The sequence below is a fragment of the Diuraphis noxia genome, unplaced genomic scaffold (genome assembly GCF_037042655.1).
Source record: "Diuraphis noxia isolate RWA-SAM2 unplaced genomic scaffold, SU_Dnox_SAM2 contig0001, whole genome shotgun sequence".
NCBI lineage: Eukaryota > Metazoa > Arthropoda > Insecta > Hemiptera > Aphididae > Diuraphis > Diuraphis noxia.
Window position 1 is genome coordinate 9,447,847 of NW_028301711.1, and position 24,597 is coordinate 9,472,443.

At 28.3% G+C, this 24,597-nt stretch overlaps 2 protein-coding genes and 2 pseudogenes across 2 annotated transcripts; all 4 read left to right on the top strand.

The window, feature by feature from the left end:
* Positions 1–872: 872 nt before the first annotated feature.
* On the top strand, positions 873–1,573 carry LOC149059494 (uncharacterized; annotated as a pseudogene).
* A 6,230-nt stretch (positions 1,574–7,803) lies between these two features.
* On the top strand, positions 7,804–8,453 carry LOC149059495 (uncharacterized; annotated as a pseudogene).
* An 835-nt stretch (positions 8,454–9,288) lies between these two features.
* Positions 9,289–10,951, top strand: LOC149059496 (uncharacterized). Its single transcript, XM_089218203.1, has 3 exons — positions 9,289–9,448; positions 9,523–10,112; positions 10,340–10,951. Exons 1-3 carry the CDS (start codon positions 9,378–9,380, stop codon positions 10,348–10,350), a joined length of 672 nt encoding a protein of 223 aa, XP_089074329.1. The 5' UTR covers positions 9,289–9,377; the 3' UTR covers positions 10,351–10,951.
* Positions 10,952–17,131: 6,180 nt separating this feature from the next.
* Positions 17,132–17,479, top strand: LOC149059497 (52 kDa repressor of the inhibitor of the protein kinase-like). The gene has a single exon (XM_089224472.1). The coding sequence runs from the start codon at positions 17,132–17,134 to the stop codon at positions 17,477–17,479; it is 348 nt and encodes a 115-aa protein (XP_089080598.1).
* Positions 17,480–24,597: the final 7,118 nt, after the last annotated feature.

Genomic DNA, 24,597 nt, shown 5'->3' on the forward strand with positions numbered 1-24,597 from the left:
AAAAAAAAGGGGTAAAAATTGATTCAAAACTAGACATATTAAAAATAATGATACATTAACTTAATCAACAGAAAAGAAACACTCAAGTTCGTCATCATGGATTACGAATTTTCGATGATAAATAAAACCGATATGGTTCTGATATCGGGGGCCATATCCAATAGCTTGGATCGATACAAAATAAGAATATTAGGAGGAAACCCGTTAATTCTACCAACAAACACGGAGGTCAGACCTATAATGGACCGAGAGGTTGTGTTGGTAAGAAAGGAAATTAAGCGTGTTTTTAGATGTTAAGAAGTGTTGAGAGATACTTGTCTAGGACAATTAGATTTAAGTTTAAATACAAAATTCAATAATTTAGATAAGACACACATAGAGGATTATGTATCACATGGGGATAAGATTAACATAATCGTAATCGACCATGGAAACATACTTATCTTATCGAAAGGAGTGGAAACGCAGGGAGCAGGACTATATAGGAGAGCCCAGATTACACCCAAATCAGACGTGAGCCACCAGTGTCAGTGAAAGCACCTTCACGCCAGTCAACATTCTAAATTAATCATTTGGAATTAATAAGTATTACAAGGAAAAGTTGATTTCTAAAAATATTGATTAAACCACGATATAACATAACTCCACATCCTATACCAGCAATTCGAAGTGCATTCTATGTGGATACACTAATAATTACGGAAGAAAGACCTAAAAGTCCACTACTGGGAGATATATCAAAATAGATGAATTAGATAATAACTAGCATATAAGCCATTATATTATAAATATATAGTTATTCGCTTAAAAATAAATATAAATTATAAAGAGAAACTTTATTGTAACAGAAAAGGTCACACAAGTTCGTGATAATGGACTTTGAGTTTTCAATGGTGAATAGGACGAGTATGGTGTTGATATTAGGAGCAATATCAAACAGTTTGGACAAGTGTAAGGTACGAAAACTTGAAGGGAGACCACTCCTCTTGCCACTTCATAACGGGGTACCACCAATTAAAAATCATGAATTACTCTTGGCCAAGAAGGATATTAAAAGAATATTTAAGTGCAAAACGCTTGTCTAGAACAACTTGATAAAAGTTTGAGATCAACTCTAAACAACCTAAGTCCGTCATTTATTGAAAATTATATCACAAAAGGAGACACAACTAGTGTAGTAGTATTTTGGAACGGAAATTCGGATTTAAACGTCTTAAAAAGATTAGACATAAACAGATTCCCAATATTAAACATAACGTGTTATGACACTAAATTCAATGGCACTTTTACAATATTGTTAGAAAATTTAAATACAAAAAGGACAATCTTCGAGTACGAAATAGGTACATTCAAAAAAACAGGAAGGCTATTGAATTTAGAGAAAACACACGGGATGGTTTGTAATAAAAAACATAGATTAACGTATGCTCACGATCCGAGAACTGATGTAAAATTGACAAAATGTATTTTTGATTTTATGGTAAGGAAAGTGAAATACGATAATCTTATAAAACACTTATTGACAAGGATAAAAGATAAGCTTATTGTAAAGGGAATGTCAGACAATTATTAATATTAGCAGTAGTAAAACTATAGCAACTAAATAGGAGTTAGGTATAATTAAGGAAAATTAATAAGTAAAAAAAAAGGGGTAAAAATTGATTCAAAACTAGACATATTAAAAATAATGATACATTAACTTAATCAACAGAAAAGAAACACTCAAGTTCGTCATCATGGATTACGAATTTTCGATGATAAATAAAACCGATATGGTTCTGATATCGGGGGCCATATCCAATAGCTTGGATCGATACAAAATAAGAATATTAGGAGGAAACCCGTTAATTCTACCAACAAACACGGAGGTCAGACCTATAATGGACCGAGAGGTTGTGTTGGTAAGAAAGGAAATTAAGCGTGTTTTTAGATGTTAAGAAGTGTTGAGAGATACTTGTCTAGGACAATTAGATTTAAGTTTAAATACAAAATTCAATAATTTAGATAAGACACACATAGAGGATTATGTATCACATGGGGATAAGATTAACATAATCGTAATCGACCATGGAAACATACTTATCTTATCGAAAGGAGTGGAAACGCAGGGAGCAGGACTATATAGGAGAGCCCAGATTACACCCAAATCAGACGTGAGCCACCAGTGTCAGTGAAAGCACCTTCACGCCAGTCAACATTCTAAATTAATCATTTGGAATTAATAAGTATTACAAGGAAAAGTTGATTTCTAAAAATATTGATTAAACCACGATATAACATAACTCCACATCCTATACCAGCAATTCGAAGTGCATTCTATGTGGATACACTAATAATTACGGAAGAAAGACCTAAAAGTCCACTACTGGGAGATATATCAAAATAGATGAATTAGATAATAACTAGCATATAAGCCATTATATTATAAATATATAGTTATTCGCTTAAAAATAAATATAAATTATAAAGAGAAACTTTATTGTAACAGAAAAGGTCACACAAGTTCGTGATAATGGACTTTGAGTTTTCAATGGTGAATAGGACGAGTATGGTGTTGATATTAGGAGCAATATCAAACAGTTTGGACAAGTGTAAGGTACGAAAACTTGAAGGGAGACCACTCCTCTTGCCACTTCATAACGGGGTACCACCAATTAAAAATCATGAATTACTCTTGGCCAAGAAGGATATTAAAAGAATATTTAAGTGCAAAACGCTTGTCTAGAACAACTTGATAAAAGTTTGAGATCAACTCTAAACAACCTAAGTCCGTCATTTATTGAAAATTATATCACAAAAGGAGACACAACTAGTGTAGTAGTATTTTGGAACGGAAATTCGGATTTAAACGTCTTAAAAAGATTAGACATAAACAGATTCCCAATATTAAACATAACGTGTTATGACACTAAATTCAATGGCACTTTTACAATATTGTTAGAAAATTTAAATACAAAAAGGACAATCTTCGAGTACGAAATAGGTACATTCAAAAAAACAGGAAGGCTATTGAATTTAGAGAAAACACACGGGATGGTTTGTAATAAAAAACATAGATTAACGTATGCTCACGATCCGAGAACTGATGTAAAATTGACAAAATGTATTTTTGATTTTATGGTAAGGAAAGTGAAATACGATAATCTTATAAAACACTTATTGACAAGGATAAAAGATAAGCTTATTGTAAAGGGAATGTCAGACAATTATTAATATTAGCAGTAGTAAAACTATAGCAACTAAATAGGAGTTAGGTATAATTAAGGAAAATTAATAAGTAAAAAAAAAGGGGTAAAAATTGATTCAAAACTAGACATATTAAAAATAATGATACATTAACTTAATCAACAGAAAAGAAACACTCAAGTTCGTCATCATGGATTACGAATTTTCGATGATAAATAAAACCGATATGGTTCTGATATCTGGTGCCATATCCAATAGCTTGGATCGATACAAAATAAGAATATTAGGAGGAAACCCGTTAAGAGGACGTTTCACCCGCATGTGTTGTCTCTGTCTTAAAAGTGTGTAACATTGCAAAAACTGTTTCGCGCGGGAAAGAACCGAGAAAGATACAGTTATAACTAAGAAACGAAATTTTCATTACATAAAAACGAGAATTTTGTCTGTGCAATGTCGTTTTTATTTTTTCGATATCACTTATACGAAAAAAATTCTTATTGTTTTATAATACATTAATTTTGCGTTTTTTAAGCATGAATAACTTTTTTTGTAGTTCTGATATCGAAAAAATAAAAACGATATTGCACAGACAAAATTCTCTTTTTTATGTGGTGAAAATTTTGTTTCTTAGTTATAACTGTATCTTTCTCGGTTCTTTCCCGCGCAAAACAGTTTTTGCAATGTTACACACTTGTAAGACGGAGACAACACATACGTGTGAAACGTCCTCTTAACACTACCAACAAACACGGAGGTCAGACCTATAATGGGCCGAGAGGTTGTGTTGGTAAGAAAGGAAATTAAGCGTATTTTTAGATGTTAAGAAGTTTTGAGAGATACTTGTCTAGAACAAATAGATTTAAGTTTAAATACAGAGTTCAATAATTTAGATAAGACATACATAGAGGATTATGTAGCACATGGGGATAAGATTAACATAATCGTACTTGACCATGGAAACATACTTATCTTATCGAAAGGAGGGGAAACGCAGAGAGTAGGACAATATAGGAGAGCCCCGATTAGACCCAATTCAGACGTGAGCCACCAGAGTCAGAGCAAGCACCTTCACGCCAGGCACCAGTCCAATTGAATTATACGGACTTAGAATATTTTGCAACTAAATCATTTGTGCAGTAAAAAGTGTTTTATTTACATAGTAATCCAATAAATATCTAATAAATTAATCACAAATTAAGTTGTTATACTTATTACACTCAATCCATCTACCTTAACACCAGTCGTTTGTCCTTCTGTATGCTGGGACGCAGGGACGCTACAGGTATAAATAGTTCCGATTAAATTAGATACATTAGATTAGAAATTAAGAATGTAGATAGAATATTTAAGTAAATTTTTTTTAAACGAATTAATTACATTGTAGGCAAGATATAATAAAGACAATTGTGGTGTATGACACCCAGGCAAAAAGTGAGGTGATCAGATTTGACAACAATTCATGGGAAGCACCAGAATATGAGTTAAAGCTGATCGAGCGAGCCGAAAGTCGACTTGTCACGGTAGCATTGACGAAAAAAGGAAAATTAGTAAGAGAAATGGAAATATACAGGTATGAAGACCAAGAACCTTTTAGGAGGCGAACACCATATACAATGGAAGACGCTATCAACGAAATATGTTGGGATCAACATGAGTCAGGGAATTCGCGTATGTTGGAATATTTTAGGTTTATTTTAGAGGAAATTAAAATAGAAAAGCCAAAAATTAGGATTGTATCAGAAATACCGATGACATACGACATCAGGGAAGCACCCTTATTAAATACAAATATTGATAAACCAGTGGGGGTGGCAACTATAATTTATAGAGAGATCTACCACCAAGGTTGTCAGAGAATGAGACAACAGACGAATTAAAACAATATGTAGAATTATCAATTAGGGTAGAGAGAGAATTTGCTAAACATAATAATAATATTAGAATAAGTGAATGGAATAAATTCCACATGGGATGTTTCTTTAGAATTAGAAATAGACATGATAGTATTAGACGCAATAGGAATAGAAATAACTAAAATATATATAGGAAATTAAAATAGTAAAAATAATTATAAAGTATAATAATCATAAAATTAGAGGTAAATAATAAAAAGTGAAAAATGTGAATGTATGTAAGAGACGTGATTAACTGATTGCATATCTGTGTCAACAGAGAAAAGAAAAAGAAGCCGGTGGGTGTTGCGACTATATTCTATTGGAACGAGCAACCACCGACACTAAAAGGAGATGAGACGATAGAGCAATTAGTTATTTACGAAAGAATGGCGAATTCAGCACTTAAAAGTTTCAATGAGACTAGAGAGAGGGCATGGATTTGGCCAAATGGTGATAAATGGATAAAATTTTCTTTTGAATGTAATAGTAAAATATCTTATTTAAGGCAACCAGAACCAAGAGGAGAATACATGGGGTATTTTATACAGATTTATATAATTAATATATGAACATATTATTTTAGGTTTCTTTTATTAACAACCATTCAAGGACAACTACCGTACACGGTGGAGGATTTTAAAAATCAAACACTAATGTACTGCGAAAACAGTAGATCAATAAGGGTAACGGGCGCGTCATGGGAAATTATTACATATGTACCTTTAAAAAATATGATGATAGACATGATAAGTTGTACAGTGAAATTTATATTATGAATAACCACTGTAAAGAAAAACTAACAGGATACGAAATATGCTCTAGGTTTGATAATATATTAAAAACAATGTTTCAAGAAATATCGGTTCAACGAGAACAAATGTATGAATCAATCGGTAGATATATAACAACAAATTAAGGGGAAACAACAACGAGCCCATATAGGAAAAAACGAGGATTGATAAATATAGTAGGGGCTGGAATGAAAACACTATTTGGAGTATGTGATAACGATTGTGCGAATGAGGCAACACAAGAAATAGAGAAAATAAAAAAGACAAATGAAAGAATGAGACATATATTAAAAAACCAAACAACGGTAGTGAGATCAGCGATAACAGGTATAAGTGGCGCTTCAATTGTAATTAATAAACTGTACAAAGAGTTGGGTGAAATACAAAGTACATTACACGCAAAAATCGGAGAATTAGTAAATGTTACACACACGTTAGAAACACTAATATTATCTGATAGAATATATAGTATTTTTACAGCATTATTAACTCAATATTCTTACGAAACAACAACAATAAGCGCGATAATTACAGCAGCTAGGATAGGGATACTGCATCCAAGTTTAATAACACCACGAGAATTAGCAAAACATCTAACAGAAATCAAATTAAAACTACCTATAAATTTAAATTTGCCAATGGGCACGGACCCAAGTGAAATTTACGAACTAAGTAAAATAACAAAAATGGCAGTATTTTATAGCGGGACTAATATTGCGTTTGTAATAAAAATACCTTTAGTAACCGAATTGGAACTAACACTATACAAAATATTACCAATACCTCACCCAATAGAAATAAAAACTAACGGGGTAATCGATACAAAGCATAGTATAATTATTAAACCAAAATTTCAATATGTAGGCATTACCAAAAATCGTAAACAGTACACTACGTTCACGGAAACACAGTTGCTGCAATGTTACGAAACAGAACTTTTTACTATTTGTCCCGAATTTCAACCTATTCAACACGAATCAGTTAAGCAACCATGCGAAATTTCATTATTTCAAAACCCAGACACACTACCGAGTAGTTGTGAAACAGGAATAGTGATATTATCGAAAAACGTTTTTCATAAATTAATATATGTAAATGTATGGATATACACAACGAACGGGGAGACTTTAACAATTGCTTGTCAAGGATAAACGAACCATATATAGTTAAAATTAAAAATCAAGGGTTAATTAAATTAAACCAAAATTGTAGAGCTTATGGTGAAACATTATTTTAAATCCTACTAAAGACATAAGATCAAAATATTATGTTAATTTCATATCACAGATAGGTGCGGGAAAGTTAACATTCGAGATTCCTGATAAAATAAAAAACCTACCAGACATGAAATTTACTTATGACACAAATAAGTTAGATAGCGCGCATACCATGGCTAAATCGTTAAATGAAGTAGAAGGTTTGATAGACGAAGAAATTTTAAGACAATCAGGTCACGAAGTAAATGATAATAAATATTTGTATTTAATATATATAACGATCGGATCAGTACTATTTTCTATGATGTTAATATTATTCATATATTTAACATATAAATGTAAATGGGGTAATTGGGAAGCATATAGACAATCACGTTACGGAACAGATAGAGAATCAAAAAATAGAAGTAAATTCTATGTGGAAACCCCATGTACAGAAATAAAAGAACTTACAAATGTGAGTCCACTTATGGAAAATAAAAAGTAAAAAACGATCCACCAATGATAAAATGTTAAATATCAGTATAAGAAATAATACATTGAGTAAAAATAATAATAATAAATTTAGAATTATAAAACCAAAATATAGATTAAGTAAATAATAACTAGAATATAAGCCATTATATTATGAAACATAATTATTAAATTAAAAGTTAAAATAACTTATATAGAGAAACTTTATTGTAACAGAAAAGGTCACACAAGTTCGTGATAATGGACTTTGAGTTTTCAATGGTGAATAGGACGAGTATGGTGTTGATATTAGGAGCAATATCAAACAGTTTGGACAAGTGTAAGGTACGAAAACTTGAAGGGAGACCACTCCTATTGCCACTTCATAACGGGGTACGACCAATTAAAAATCATGAATTACTCTTGGCCAAGAAGGATATTAAAAGAATATTTAAGTGCAAAACGCTTGTCTAGAACAACTTGATAAAAGTTTGAGATCAACTCTAAACAACCTAAGTCCGTCATTTATTGAAAATTATATCACAAAAGGAGGCACAACTAGTGTAGTAGTATTTTGGAACGGAAATTCGGATTTAAACGTCTTAAAAAGATTAGACATAAACAGATTCCCAATATTAAACATAACGTGTTATGACACTAAATTCAATGGCACTTTTACAATATTGTTAGAAAATTTAAATACAAAAAGGACAATCTTCGAGTATGAAATAGGTACATTCAAAAAAACAGGAAGGCTATTGAATTTAGAGAAAACACACGGGATGGTTTGTAATAAAAAACATAGATTAACGTATGCTCACGATCCGAGAACTGATGTAAAGTTGACGAAGTGTATCTTTGATTTTATGATGCGGAAAATGAAATACGATAATCTAATAAAACACTTTTAACAAATACGGAGGATTTAATGTAAAATAGAAACAAAAATAATATATGTTAATATAAGATTTAGTTTAAGTAATCTAATTTTAATCGTGAAATTTAGTAATAATAAAATAGAACATTTTATTGCTGATGGTTCTAAAATAAAAAAAAAAAAAAAAAAAAAAAAAAAAAAAAAAAAAAAAAAAATAGAACATCAAATAAAATAAAGGACAATAATATATATATAATATAGATATAAGGAATTTGATAATGAATTTAATAATGATAATGATAAAGAATTAAAAATTTAATGTTCTTTTATGTAAATAACATATACATATTAGAATGGTTAGGGATGATATTAGACATAAGATATTCATATTATATTAATCAATTAGTTATATATTTAAAAAAAAAAAAAATGTATTATTTAATCACTTTATATAGGGGAGAGTCGGGTAATTTGGACCATCGTTTTAATTGGACCACTCGCTTATCTCTCCTCGTAATGATAAGAAATGGTTCGATCCATAGACCTATAAACTGGTTGATAGGTCTATGGTTGAACCTAGTAAAATATATTCCCTGTACGCTTATAACGTCTTTGCAGTAAACAAACACGTTTTTATCATTTATCACTTTGATCTATCAACACCACAGATATATAAAACAACTAGATAGCCGACTTTCTATACCGTGCTATACAAACCGGTGAAACTGGCCACCATATGTTAACAGGGCAATGTTTACGTTTGAAATGTAATGATAATAATGATAACAAAATATGAAATATTCCCTCCATACTAGGAAACCGATGTCCTATTCCGTAAAACATTTTTCTAATTTCAATGTTAAAGCGAATTTCAATTGATATTTTTGAGTTTTTGATTTGTTGCTTGTTTCATTTGTTTGGTTTATATTTTATAATATATTAATATAGTAAAAAAGTCATGGTGGTGTCATGCTCTGCGCATGGATGTGTGAACAGAAGACAAAAAAATGGTAAAATTCATTTTTTTAGGTAAATATGTTTGCTGTGTAAAAAAAACATAACCCATGACAGTTGTATATTATAAAAATGGTTTTTATTTTTAGTTTTCCTTTGAAGGATAATATCAGAAGTTTTGAATGGACCAGAGTCTGCCAAAAAGGATTCATTCCTACAAAATTTAGTGTTCTCTGCAGTGAACATTTTTTACCATCAGACTTTAAAATTAACTCAGGGGGAAATTACCGGTTATATTTAAAAGATTCAGCAGTTCCATCTATTTCTCCTGGCCCAACATTTGAAGAAAAAAATCCAAAACGTAATAAATTTGAAATAGTTGAAACACATTTAGAATTAAATGAAGATCTACCCTTAGATTTATCAACTGTTACAAAAAATGATTTAACATCCCAAGTGAAAAATGATTCCCCAACAAATGTTAATACAATATCTGTATCGTCTACTCCATCTACAAAAACAATTATAAGGCCATTATTTTCTCCAATCACAAACCGTAAACGTACTGAACCAGATACACCAAGAAAAATACAGTTGAAAAAAAAAATTAAATTTTTAAAACAAAGTCTCGCACGTAAAAAAAAGAAAATAAAAAACCTTGAAGATATATTAAAAAATCTACGATCAAAGGGATTACTTGATGACCAATGTGGAAGTTTAATAAGTGATAAGTTTAATGGTATGACAAAAGTTTTATTTCTTAATGAATTTAAAAATAAAGGTAGAAAATCAGTTGGCTGTCGCTTCAGTAATGAAATTAAAGAATTTGCTATAACGCTTAATTATTATTCGCCTAAAGCACTTAAGTATTGCAGGTAATATAGCTTTAATTGCTTTATAGTTTTTTATTTATATGGTTAGGTATATTAGTTATGATATTATAATTTATATATTATATTTTTTTAGGACTTTTATGAAACTACCTAGTTGCAAATCTATTCGTAATTGGACTTCAAGTGTAGATGGAGAACCAGGTTTTTTTAAAGAAGTATTTACTGCTCTTAAAAATTTAAATCCTGATGATAAACATTGTAGTCTTATGTTTGACGCTATGTCTATAAAAAAACAAATATTATGGGATGAAAAATTACAGAAATTTGTGGGAAACTGTGATTATGGAAACGAAATAGATATTGAAGGTATTGATACTCCAGCCTCTGAAGTGTTAGTTTTTATGCTGGTTAGTATTAACGGAAGGTGGAAACTGCCAGTAGGTTATTTTCTACAAAATAAAATTACAGCAATTGCTCAAGCTGAACTTATAAAATCAGCATTAACCCATGCTTATGATTCTGGTTTAAATGTCTGCAGTGTTACATGTGATGGTGCATATACTAATTTTTCTTCCTTAAAGATACTTGGTTGTGAATTTGGCTCAAGTTATGATGACATAAAGTGTTGGTTTGAACACCCTATTAGTAAGACAAAAGTATTTTTTATCCCCGATGCCTGTCATATGTTAAAACTTGCTCGTAATACACTAGCAAATAACTTTGTGTTAGAATCTGAAAAAGGCTTCATTCGATGGGACCATATAAAACAATTATTTAATGTTCAAAAAGAAGTAGTTTTAAAACTTGGTAATAAATTAAGTATGGCCCATATTGCTTGGTTCAATAACAAGATGAAGGTAAAATATGCAGCACAAACCCTTAGTTCATCTACAGCTGATTCTTTGCAATACCTTCAAAGTACACATTTTCCTAATTTTGAAAATGTTGAAGCCACAATAGAATATTGCCGAACAATAGACCGAATTTTTGATTTTCTCAACTCCAAAAGTAAATTTTCAAAAGGATTTAAGTCCCCTATTTTCTCTAATAACATATTGAAACTTGAAGAAATGATAGTGCCATTAATTAAATATCTGTTCACTCTAAAGTTTAAAGATTCCCTATTGTATACTTCCAATAAAAAAACTTTTATCTTAGGGTTTGCTATTGCAGTTAAGTCAGTTTTATCCTTATCCAAACAATTATTTTCACAACACACAAATTTTAATTATATATTAACGTACAAATTTTCTCAGGACCACCTAGAGTTACTTTTTGGACGCATTCGACAACGTTTCGGCTCAAATAATAACCCTAATGTTTTTCAATTCAAAACAGCAATCAAACAAATTTTAATGAAAAATTCAATTAAATGTCAGTCTAATTTTAATTGTAATACTTTTGATGATGAACCAATTGGTTCCTTATTTGAATATAAATGGAGTAAAAAAAAGAAAGAAATTGATTATGATAAAGAAGTTGTTATAGATGAAATTGACGATATTGCTTTAAAAAAAGTGGAACTCCTTAATACTTATGATAGCTCCCATAATATATGTCAATTACAAGATGCTAAACAAAACATTTTATACTATATTGCTGGTTATATTGTGAAAAAAATTGATTTAGATTGTTTAAGCTGTACTAATTCCTTGTATAAAAAACCTAATGAACATGATTATTGTAAAGAAAATTATTATTCTAAATTTGTTAACTTAAAAAATCGGGGTGGTCTTATTTCAGCTTCTAAATCAGTTTTTCTAATAATTTTAAATGCAGAAAAACTATTTTTACATCTTACAGACAACTTAAAATCTCTTCATGTTCCACAACTAGATGTAAAAATTATTAAACACGCCATCAACACTTTTTCATTAGACAAAAATATATTTCCAGATTTAAATTGTAACAATGTAACTCTTCTTGAACGACCACACAAATTAATATTAATCACCCTAATAACAAAAAAGTTTTTAAAAATAAGATTAAAATCATTTGGAAAAATGTTTTCTTCTGATATATTAAATCCAGTAAGCCAAAGACACAAGTTGACAAAACTTATTTTATTTTCAAATCAATGAATTGAATCTAAATTTAATTGTAATTGTAATTGTAACTGCACAACAGAGAATATTATAATATATCGATATTGTCAATAACTTATTTTGATTATAATATGATTTAGTATAAATAATCTGTGATAAATTATGTGATTTATGTATACAAATAAATGCATTATATTATAAACTAAGATAATTATACTTAGTAGTTTGAACTTTTTTGAAAATAACACCCAAATGTCCCAAACTCGGAAAACATTAATTTGACAAATTATTTAATGGACTTTTATCAACTAACAAAATTCTTATCATTATTGATGTTTTGTAAACATTGCCCTGTTGGAATATGGCTACTTTTGCTTCACTATTAATACAGAGTCGGCTATCTAGTTGATTTATATATCTGTGATCAACACATTATACAAAATTCGGGTTTTTGATGTTATTTTCCACACATTTTTGCTAAGTAATAACATAAAAAATATTAAATGTATTCGAATTTGACCTATTTTTATTTTTGTTCACAATTTAGTACAAATTTGATTGATGTTACTGTTTAAAACTTAACTTTGCTGTTGTTGAGTAAGTAAAGAGTTTTTCGTAATATTATAAAGTTGTTTATTTTGGACCACCAATCGTTGCCTAATTTGGACCATTATTTTATTACAGATTTCACATTTTAATTTTGTTCCTACAGTTATAATGCCGAAAACAGGTCCATACGGTCAATGGTCTGAACAAGATCTACAATTAGCAGTTGCTGCCTATAAAAATGGTGATTATGGTTTAAACAAAAGTGCACAGATATACAATGTTCCCAAAGCTACTCTTAAGGGACATGCTGATAATAAAATTGTTCATGTCAATCTTGCCAAATCATTTGGGAGACCAGCAGTATTTGATGCTAATATGGAACAAAAATTGGTAAATCATCTTTTACATTTAGAGTCATTATTTTTTGGTTTTACAATAAATGATATAAGAAAATTAGCATTTGAAATCGCTGAAAAATTTTCATTAACTCATATTAATTTTAATAAAGAAAAAAAACTTGCTGGAAAAAAATGGTATTATGGGTTCATGAAACGTAACCCACAGCTTTGCTTGAGATAGCCTGAAGCTACTTCTATGGCCAGAGCTAAAGGTTTTAATAATAAAAATGTTATGGAGTTTTTTGACATTCTTGAAAAAGTAGTTGATGAAAATAAAATAAATGCAAACACTATTTTCAATGTCGATGAATCTGGTTTCACTACAGTCCAAAAAAAAACTCAAAAAGTGATATCTTTAAAAGTTTAACGACAAGTAGGGGCTTTAACGAGTGGAGAAAGAGGAGTCAATACTACCATTGTTTGCTGTGCCAATGCATCTGGTTTTCATGTGCCACCAATGATTATATTTAAAAGGAAATGAAAATGCCCAGAGTTAGAAATAGGGGCTCCGTCTGGTAGTGTTGTTGAAATTTCAGACTCTGGTTATATTAACTCTGAGCTTTTTGTAACTTGGCTAAAGCATTTCCATTCACATGTAAAATCAACTAAAGAAAATCCAGTTGTATTACTACTAGATGGACATACTACACATAGTAAAAATTTAGATGCTTTATTATTTGCTAAAGAAAATGGAATAGTCTTGCTTCAGTTACCTGGACATACTACCCATCGCCTTCAACCACTTGACGTTGCTTTTTCAAGCCCTTAGGGTTATACTATATTCAAGCACAAGAAAAATGGTTGCGTCAAAATTATGGTAGAACAATATCACAATTTCATGTGTCAAGTTTACTTAAGGAAGCATATGGTCGAGCAGCTACAGTAGGTATTGCTGAAAATGCATTTAGAAATGCAGGTATTTGGCCTGTTAATAGACACATATTTCAGGACCATCAATTCATTGTCTCTGACTCATTAAACAGATGTCCTACTCCAGAACTAGAAACTGAGATTGAAAATGGTATTACTGTCAATAATGATAAAACCAAAGATGCACTTAATAGTTCAATCACAAATGATGTTGAGCAAAATAATAATTCATTTACAAAAGTTCTTTTAGAGGTTTCTCCTATACCTAAGACTCAACAACATACTAAATCAAAAAGAAGTAGAAGTGGTGCTCAAAAAGCTGTGGTCTTAACCAGTAGTCCTTACAAAAATTATCTTCAAGAAAAATCATTAATTGCTACAAGAAAAAACAATAAAATCACAATCAAAAAAAAAAAAAAGTTGAAAAACAAAATACTAAAAGGAACATTTTTGACAAAAAAAATGATAAATCAAAAAAGAAAAAGGTAGAAGATATACCAATAACATCAAAAGGAACAAAGGCTGGTGTGAAAGAAAATTGGTATTGTCCACTATGTAGAGAAAACAACCAATTGGACATGATAATGTGCCCACAATGTAGTGTTTGGTTCCATGAAGATTGTTTGGGTTTACAACCTAAAGATGAGTTTTTATTATGTATTCAATGTGAAAACAATTAAGTACCTACATTTTTATTTTATTATAAATTTTTATAAGCAAGGTCTGCTATTATTTTTTATAAATGTTGACTAGTTTGGAAAATTAGTTCCTACTATTTTATTTTATTGTTTTTTTTTTTTATAAAATGTTAGAATTTAAATAAGTTCAGTTTGAACTTATAATTTGTTAACAGTAACATTGTGATAATATTTAATTTGTAATTGCTTTTTTATATTGGTTATGTTATGTATTGTACTGAAAATAATGTTAACTTACACAATTAAGTACATTTTTATTTTATTATAAATTTGTTATAAGCAAGATCTGCTATAATTTTTTATAAATGTTGACTAGTTTGGAAAATTAGTCCCTACTATTTTATTTTATTGTTTTTTTTTTTTTTTTTATAAAATGTTAGAATTTAAATAAGTTCAGTTTGACTTTTAATTTGTTAACTGTATTTCATTAATAATGATGTGATAATAATTAATTAATGTTCCTATTGATTTGTTAACTGAATACAACATTTTAATAAATTTGAATAAAATTAATACTTATTAAATTGTTATTTTGATTGTTTTTTTATAAAAGGTCCAAATAAAGGTACAGGTGGTTCATTTTAAGATACCGGTGTCCTATATTGGACCACTTGATGAGTTTTATTTAAGTTAAAAATTTTCACAATTAAAATTACAAATTTTAAAAAAAATTTCCATTAAAGTGTAGCTTAGATGTCTAGGAATCTTTGTAATACAGTTTCATGAAAATCTATCAGAAAAATTAGTAGAAAAACTACAAAATGTCATAAATGGTTCAAATTAGGCGACTCTCCCCTACACATGGAAATAAGCAAACATATGGGAATGATATATTTTAATGTAATTATATGGGTTTATGGAAATTAATATTATATAAAAGAGTAAATAACACTTAATATAAAAACTAACAATAACCAAATATACTAACATATTAAAGGAAATATATATATACATTGTAATACTAACCGCATATTTTAATGTAATAAATAAAATCGTAGACTTATTGTAATACGAAAATATATATTTTATTGTACTAATAAAAATACTATTGTAATCAAAAATGACAAACATGAAATGTAATAATATATAATTGTAAATGCTTCATGCATATGTAATATTGAATGTAAAACATAAAATATGAAATTAATGAAAATTGTATTGTAAACAAGTTGTATGAACTTGTGAAAATATTATTGTAACATAACTATATTGTACACAGATTGATTGATTTCTGTCTTTAAAAACATAAATCAATTTTTTAGAGGAGAGGTGCTATGGACTAGCGTCCCGCATCGTATAGTTCACAGTCAACTAGGTACCAGCCGCACCAATCTAGGGAAGGGTGCGACGAACTTTGTAAATGTAGGAGAGACAGTATTTCGTGGAAATCATTAATATTAGGGAAACACGAAATCATGTGGTCATACGACTATAAAAGATCATTGATAGGGGTACACAAGGTGTGGGATTATACATCAATACAAAAGTTCCAAGAACCAATGTTATAATGTAATATCATAATATATAGTTTTACATAATAATAATATTCATAATAATATAAATTATCGAGGTCTGCAGCTGCACGGGATACACCTTTTGACTTGTATGTGGGCGAGTAACATTTCCCATCAGTCTAGATAACTATACCACATCCGTGAGAACAGCGACAAGAGTAAGTAGACTATGGAGAGTAGAGGGTAGCACTATAATAAGGGACCCCGAAACGGCATGTATTCAGACGCGACTTGACCAGACTAGCCAGAGCACCTTCACGCCAGTCTGTTCTTTAAATTAATTAAATTGAACTTAGAAAATATTCGAGTCAAACCGAATTTATTCTAGTTATTCAGAATACTTAAATATTTAAATAAATTCAGCTTTCATGTTTTAAATAAATGTATATGTTTTGTATTTTTGTCAAAATAAATAATCCAATAATTTAACTAAGAAGAATTCCACGTTGTTGTAAATTAACTCAAGAGTCACCTTCCAAACATCATCCTTGACTACTGATACCTGTAGGCGACGTGATCACTACATATCTGAAGCACAATCTGCTTTAACTGTTTTGACAAATCAACGTAATGAAAATGACTTTAAAGATATTTTTAAAAAATCCGAAGATTTGGCAAATAAATTTAACATTGAAGTCAAGATATCTCGAATATCAAAAAAACAGTGTAACCGCTTAAATATTTCTTTAGATTCAAACACACCCGAGAATTATTATAGAGTTTCTGTTTACTATCCATACTTAGATTCATTGTTAACTGAAATTAAACACAGATTTGAAACTAAAAATACTAATATTTTAAACTTAAAAGGCCTCATACCTAAATATTGTAACAATATTGAAGTTTCAAAAATGTTGGATGCAGCATTATTGTTTACAGCTGATTTACCAGGTACTTTCAATGAGTTAGAAGGAGAATTGAAAACCTGGAATGTTATATGGAAAGAAAAGCCAGTAGATGAGGTTCCATCCACTGCAATAGAAACAATATTTTTACCACTCATGGATTTTTATCCAAACATTAAAAGACTTTTAATGCTATTCGCAACAATTCCTGTGACAACATGCACATCTGAAAGGTCATTTTCTTCGCTTAAGAGAATCAAAACTTACCTCAGATCAACTATGGGAGAAAATCGATTGAATGGATTAGCATTGCTTAATATACATCCAGAAATAACTATAGAAGATAGAACCTGAAGAAGTAGTTGATGTATATGCTAATAAGCACCCTAGACGCCTTCAGTTATTATAGCTACAACAATAAGTTGCTACTTGCTTTTAATTATATGTTTTATTAATTATTTTACATTTTTCCAATAAAATTTTACGTTTTTTGATTATTTAGTTATGAATAATATGAATGATGATATTTATTGAGATGAAAAATATGAGATATTTTATATCTCTCATCTCCCATTACGCTAATTTGAATTTTGAAATTTTTGTTTGTGCCCTCCCCATAAAACATTTCTAAAGCGAAACTGCATGTATTAAACATCCATATATTGTTGAGTACTTATCATATGATTATTATAAATCATTTTCTGTACTTAAATATTGTAAGTCTATAAGGCCAGGAAATAAAAAGGGTGATCTTATTGTGACTAATATAAAAGCTCTTAATTATAATCAACCACACAAAGAAATCAACTATAAGCTAAGATTTACTGAAGATTGGTCAAATCTTCCACTATTAAGAAATAATAAACAGAATACAGTTATCTCAGAACATTACCACAATTACACATGGACAGAATAAAAATTAAAAAAGAAAAATATGATAATTTGCAGCAACTCAAAAATAGTATGGAAAAAGACTATCATCATTTTTTTGATAATTTGCCATTTCAATGATGATTTTAATTAATTTTGTAAAAATAAGTATTAAGATATTAAAATTTATTTTATTTAGTAACTTTATTTTTTATAGCTATTAAAAGACTGCATACTATAATACCAAAGATATGGTTAACTGTTGTTTTAGTTGTTTGTATGTTATTAAAAGTTGTTATTCATTATTTTAAATTTGTTCAATGGACTATTGTGATAGTAACAGTATATTTATTATATTTTAACATTTATTTTAATTAAAAACTGTATTTTATATAGGTATTCAAAGACTGAATATTATAATACCAGAGATATGTTCAACTATTGTTTTATTTGTTTTTTATATTATTAAAAGTTGTTGTCTAGTATATTAATATTATTAAATATACCTACAGCTTTTTTTCCTTTATATAAGTTTTATAAATTAAAATACTAAATATTATATGGTACTAATATAATATTAAATAATAATAATATATTATGTATAATATTAATGTATACTATTTATTTCATAACAGGTAATATTGCCTTATTATGCTTAAAAGCTGCCTGTCATATCTCCATATAAATTAGAAACTATAAGAAGAAATGATTGTAAGTCCATTGCACAAATATCATAAAAGTTATCCATATCTATTGGGCAATCTAAGAAGAAAAAGTCCTAAGTCCATTATAAAATTATTAATGAACACTACAATGTTTAAATTGTTCTAATATAATTGCAATTATGTTTTTTAAATGAATGGGAAAAGAATAATGTCTAATTTTATTAAAGTGAATTTATTAAACATTTTTTTCTTCTCCTGAAAAATTTGTAATTTTGGACATACGACCTATGCGATTTAGGCCGACAGTATGTTATTTTTATTTTTAATATTTTATTACCAGTCTTGTTATTAATGTATATAATTTTCTAGAAATCAATTGAATTATTCACGGATATCTCTCAAAATAAAAATGAAACTCTAGTTTAATCTATTATTTGTTTTCCTAAAACTAGTGGACAAAGATTTAATTCAAATTTGTATGAACATTTTAAGTGGCTTGAATACTCAGTTTTAAAAGATGAATTGTAGTTCTGTTGTTGTCGTCATTTTGGAGCTGGATTGTTGTAGAGAGGACAGTGCTATGGTGAAACGGAATTTGTAAGTTATGAAATGAAAAATTGGCAGAATATTAAATACATACTGTTAAGTGAAAAACACAAAACAACTTTTTCTAATTGGAATAAGTTACATATCCACTCAGTTAAGCAGTTAAGTTAAGCAAAAATAATTTGGTTGCTAATTTGGTAAATTTTCAAAGTGAACCTGAAGTTATGGTTAGAATAACAATATAATAAATAGAAGAACAGGAAAATACATTAATTAAACCATCATACACTTTATTAACTAATTTTAGAAACTCCGCCAATTTCATAGCAAAAACTATTAAAAAAAAATTTAAATAATGAAGTAAAGAGTTAAATAAAAAGTTTATATGAAAGTCAATCCAATAATACCAATGATATAATTAATAAAAATTAAATAAAAAAGGCAGTAAATAAAATAGTAAGTGATCTTGACAAGAATGTGTGTATCAATAAAATCAAAAAAAGCCATTATGTCTAAACATAACATTGTATATTATGTACCTATATGTAATGCCAATGTTAATTTTTGATTCTGAAGTTTCTATTTTCATATTATGTTTATTTAATTAAATCATATTTTTATTTGTATAAGTATTTTACTATAAACGAATTGTACTTCATATACCAAATACAAGCTTATAGCTCAGTTGGTATTAATATTAGCTATAATTATTAATTTATCAATTTATTGTAATTATTTAATTGCAATTGTTTTGGCCGAATAAATAAATTAAATAAATATCACAGACTTATGTTATATTCCCAAATTTTCATCTGACCTTAATCTTAACCCAAAATTCATAGAACTCATTATATAAAAACAAAAATTAGACATAATAAATCAATACAGTTAGTTTTTCAATGTATTAAACAATATGATGATAACTCTATAATAATTAAAGAAATAGGAATAAACACTTACACCATAACTAATCCACAATCTACCTTTAGAATAAATAATATAAAAAAAATACTAAACAAAATAAAAAAAAAGAACTTTCATTAAATTACAGTCACCCAGGATTAATAAAAAGAACTTTTCTATGCAACTATGAACAGCTGATAAATGAAATAGTTTCAATACCAAAAATGTGCCCTAAAAAAACATTTAAATACATATTCAGTGAAAAGTGTACTACCAGTATAATGGACAAAATTAAATTTTTAAATATAAACCACGAGAATAAAAAAGAAAATATGTTCTCTTCAAACTTAACTGAAATTAATAACTAAAATTGGATACTGAAAATCCCTAATTTCCACGCAATAAAACAAATACAAGACCCTGGAATATATTTTACTAATATAATATTAAAGAAAATTCCACAACCACTTATAAACAATTTCCTAAGCGATCTAATTTATATTATATGGTTAATTATGCTTATCATACTAATGGAGTTTATAGGGTATAAACACTACAAACTATACTCAGCTATAATCAAAATAGATATGTGAACCGAATCACGGAAAAAAAACCAAGGAAATTAAAACCAAGGAAAAAAAACCAAAAAAAAAAAAAACCAAAAAATTAAAAACCAAAGGAATAAAAGACCAGGGAAAAAAACCAATTGAAAATAAAAACCAAATTTTTATATTTTTCCATATATTATTATGTCATATTTCATTAGACATAAGTTTTAATTTTCTAATTAAAAATGTAGATCAATAATTCAACTGCACGGCTGTTCTATCTGTTGAATACTTTGGTAACCAAATTTGTAAATTTTGAATAATTAAAAATAATATATATATTTTTAAATTTAAAAATAATATTTAAATTGTTCAAATTTAAAAATTTATAAAACAGCTTAACTTTGTTATGCTATGTTTTGGGAGTAGTATTTCCATGTTGGGAAATTTTAGTTAACATCACTCAATTAACATTCTATATCTTATATCTTATATTTTGTACCTATGTATGGCTATAATTTGTGTATATAATATGGTCATAAAGGTACAATAGAGGCATAGAACTATCATTAAGATTAAAAAGGTACTTATACTGGGCTATACTGGCCTAAAAGTTGTTTGACTTATTTAGACTGTTAAGATTATACAGACGTCAGGCACACCTGCATCATTTTATAGTAGGTATTACCTAGTGGCTAGTTATTATAGAGATTATTTAGTTGTTACACAGTGTAGTATAACATATTTCATCGAACTGAAGTCATTGAATTGTCGTGTTAACTTTAGTTTAAACTTTTAAGTTGTCATTTTAAGTTTTTCGAGTTATTTGTTGTGTTTAATTATAGAAATAATTACATCTAATAAAGGAAAAGACAAAATAACGTTTAAAGGCTATATGTTCGCTATGAAATACGCGGGAAAAAAATATTATACATGGAGATGTAGTAAAAAGAGTTCTTTAAACTGCCCAGCTATTCTCTACACCTCTATACTTTTAACACACCCAGTACTCAAAGTAATGCATGAGCAACCAGCTGAACCAGCAAAAATTGATGTTGCAAAAGCCATCAATAAAATTAAAGAGACTGGGAAGTGTTCTGGAGCTAATCCGTCGCAGATGTATGCTGAAGCTGTGTCTCAATTAGAAGACTACACCAGAGCAAGGATGCCTGTCGAAGAAACATTAAAACTAACTATTAGAAACTACAAAAAAAAGAAAAATCCTATCGATCCAGCTACACTAGACGAACTTAAGATTTTGGTAAGTAATAAAATTGGTTGACACATATTAACGAAATTTAATTTATTTTTATTTTAAATAACTTTAAATGCTTGTAACAAATTTTAAAAAATTTTTAAATATTTTTCAACTACTATTGTAACAATATATTCGTGAATACGTTCTAAGTCGTGATGTTTATGTTACGTGGAACCTTGTTCAAATTTTTAACCCTTAGCTATAAAAGTTAAACATTTTATAAATTTTTAACAACTAAAGAATTTGTAAATTTTCAATTAAACAAATTTTGTCAACATTTGAATTTTAAATGGTTATAATTTTATAAATAAAAAACTTGACTATGGGGAACCTTATATTAAACTTTCAAGTTTTTTGACCCAACGGATAAAATTTTATTGACATTTATAATAATTAGAATAAAAAACTAAAAAACTAAAAAAAACAAAAATATGTTGAAAATTGTATGGTGTATATAAAAATCTATATTAATTATGTTATTAAAAAATAATAATAATAACAAATCATTGTAAAATCAAAACATTCAGTTATTAATTTTATTAATTTATGTTTAGGGGGAGTGGTGTTCTACAGGAGAACCACACAACAAAGTACTGTTACTTGATACAACGGGAAAGAAGCAAATGAAAGGATAGTGATGTTTGCGACACATGAAGGGCTTGTCAATTTAGCAAGTTCTTCGAAATGGTATATGGATGGAAACTTTGCTTTGGCTCCAAAACTTTTTAGTCAGCTGTATGTCATACGTGTAGAAATAAATAGAAATTTTACAACATCAGTATACATTCTCTTACAGAATAAAACTTTGACAACTTATGAGAAAATGCTCACTACACTTTTAAAAAAATGTGAAGAACAACATTTATTTCCTGATCCTGTGGTAGTACATGTTGATTTTGAACGTGCAGTTATCACAGCTATCACACATGTTCTTGGACGAAGATATACACATTCAAGATTGTTTCTACCATTTAACTTAGTCGACTTATCGGAAAGTACAAGAGTTAGGGTTGCAGACACGATACAGAGAAGATCAAAACTTAATCGAATTTTGTGGAAAAATGGATGGCTTGGCATTTTTACCCGTTGGAATCATAGTTTTAGTAAATTAGTAGGACAAATACATCCAACAATTTGGACTATTATAGAAAAAATAAGGTTATTGGACTATTAAAGAAAAAATAAGGTTAGAAGTGGCAGCTGATGAAACAAAGCTATCCCAAATTCAACTAGGAGTACTACAACAGAAACGACAAAAAACGGTGTACAAAAAAATTCAAATCCAATTAAAACAATTATGTGAAGATTATAATAATGGTATACGCGATATTGAAAACTTTTTAACTGCCATCTCATTTACAATAAGGTATCAATAACATACATTTTTATACACATTTTTTTAAATTATTATTTTTACTTATTCGACTGATCACATTTTTATTGGTAATTTTATTATTTTTACTTTATTTAACTGATCAAATTATTTTATTACCGACCTTTTAATAAAAACTATGCCAAATTCAATAAAAAATATATTTTAAAAATTGAATTGAATTGATATTATTTTTTTTTTTTTTACTTAACCGGAAGAGGAAAGATATTATTATAATAATGTTATATGACATAATATAGCAAAATTCAAAAATTTGTTTTTTTTCTTTTGGTTTTTTTCCGTGGTTTTTTATTTTTTGGCTTTTTTTTCTGTTTACCATGTGAACCATGTATAACACAACTATAGAATAAAATTAATACAAAATTATCATTTTTATAAAAAAAATTAAATACCATTTTTTTTTTAATCGTAATGTAAAATCATCATAAAGATAAATAATATTAAATATATTATGTAATAATATTTTAATTTTTTTTACTTTCAAACACAAATTTTAAAACATACACAACACAATATTGTAGTAAAATCAAATGCATACACAATCGAACAACAGTACACTGAGCCTACTAATTAACACAATCAATAACAAAAAAAGGATCCAAACAAAGACAGGGAATGAGATTGCAAACTCAGCATACAGCATCCACAATATATTTTTTTTTTTACTCCATCAAGCTCTCAATCTTTTCATCATTCAAAATCTATTTCAAATTAAAAACCGCCTGATAAATAATATCAATAACCAATATAATGAGCTGAGACAGAAGGTTGTAAAAATAATTTAAGAACATAAGAACCATGGAAAAGGGGCAGTGCGAGTTTTCTAATACTATACGTATGACTGAGGTGTTTCATTAAAACCTGTATTTTTGTGTTATTGTTTAAGATGATAAATAAATATTCTAATAGTGTGAATTATTAGTTGTCATTTAATTGATTGTATCATCCGAAAAGCAAGTATACAAAAATAATTAACAAATAAGTTATACTTGAAGAGTATACACATTTCTTTAAAGAAATCCCTACAACGAAAAAAAATATTCCAAATAGGATCTCTGATAGGTAGTGACAATGATGATGAATAAAAATGTTATCGAAAATTACATGAATCTAAAAGTGCAATATTACAGATAGTTACTTTTATTTTAGTTAATTTTAATATTAAGTTAAGTATTAGGTAAATACTTAACTTATATTTAAACTAAGGGGTGGGGGGGGCATTTTTTTTATTTAGTATTTAGCAGGGAGGTGTAACTCTATACGGTACATCTGATACTACGTTTAAGACA

Bases quoted from the DNA above. Each gene is read 5' to 3' on its own strand.
- LOC149059496 (XM_089218203.1), top strand. From the start codon at position 9,378: ATGGTGGTGTCATGCTCTGCGCATGGATGTGTGAACAGAAGACAAAAA. The intron at 9,449-9,522 runs GTAAATATGTTT...TTTTATTTTTAG, and splicing joins GGTAAAATTCATTTTTTTAG to TTTTCCTTTGAAGGATAATA.
- LOC149059497 (XM_089224472.1), top strand. From the start codon at position 17,132: ATGTTGGATGCAGCATTATTGTTTACAGCTGATTTACCAGGTACTTTC.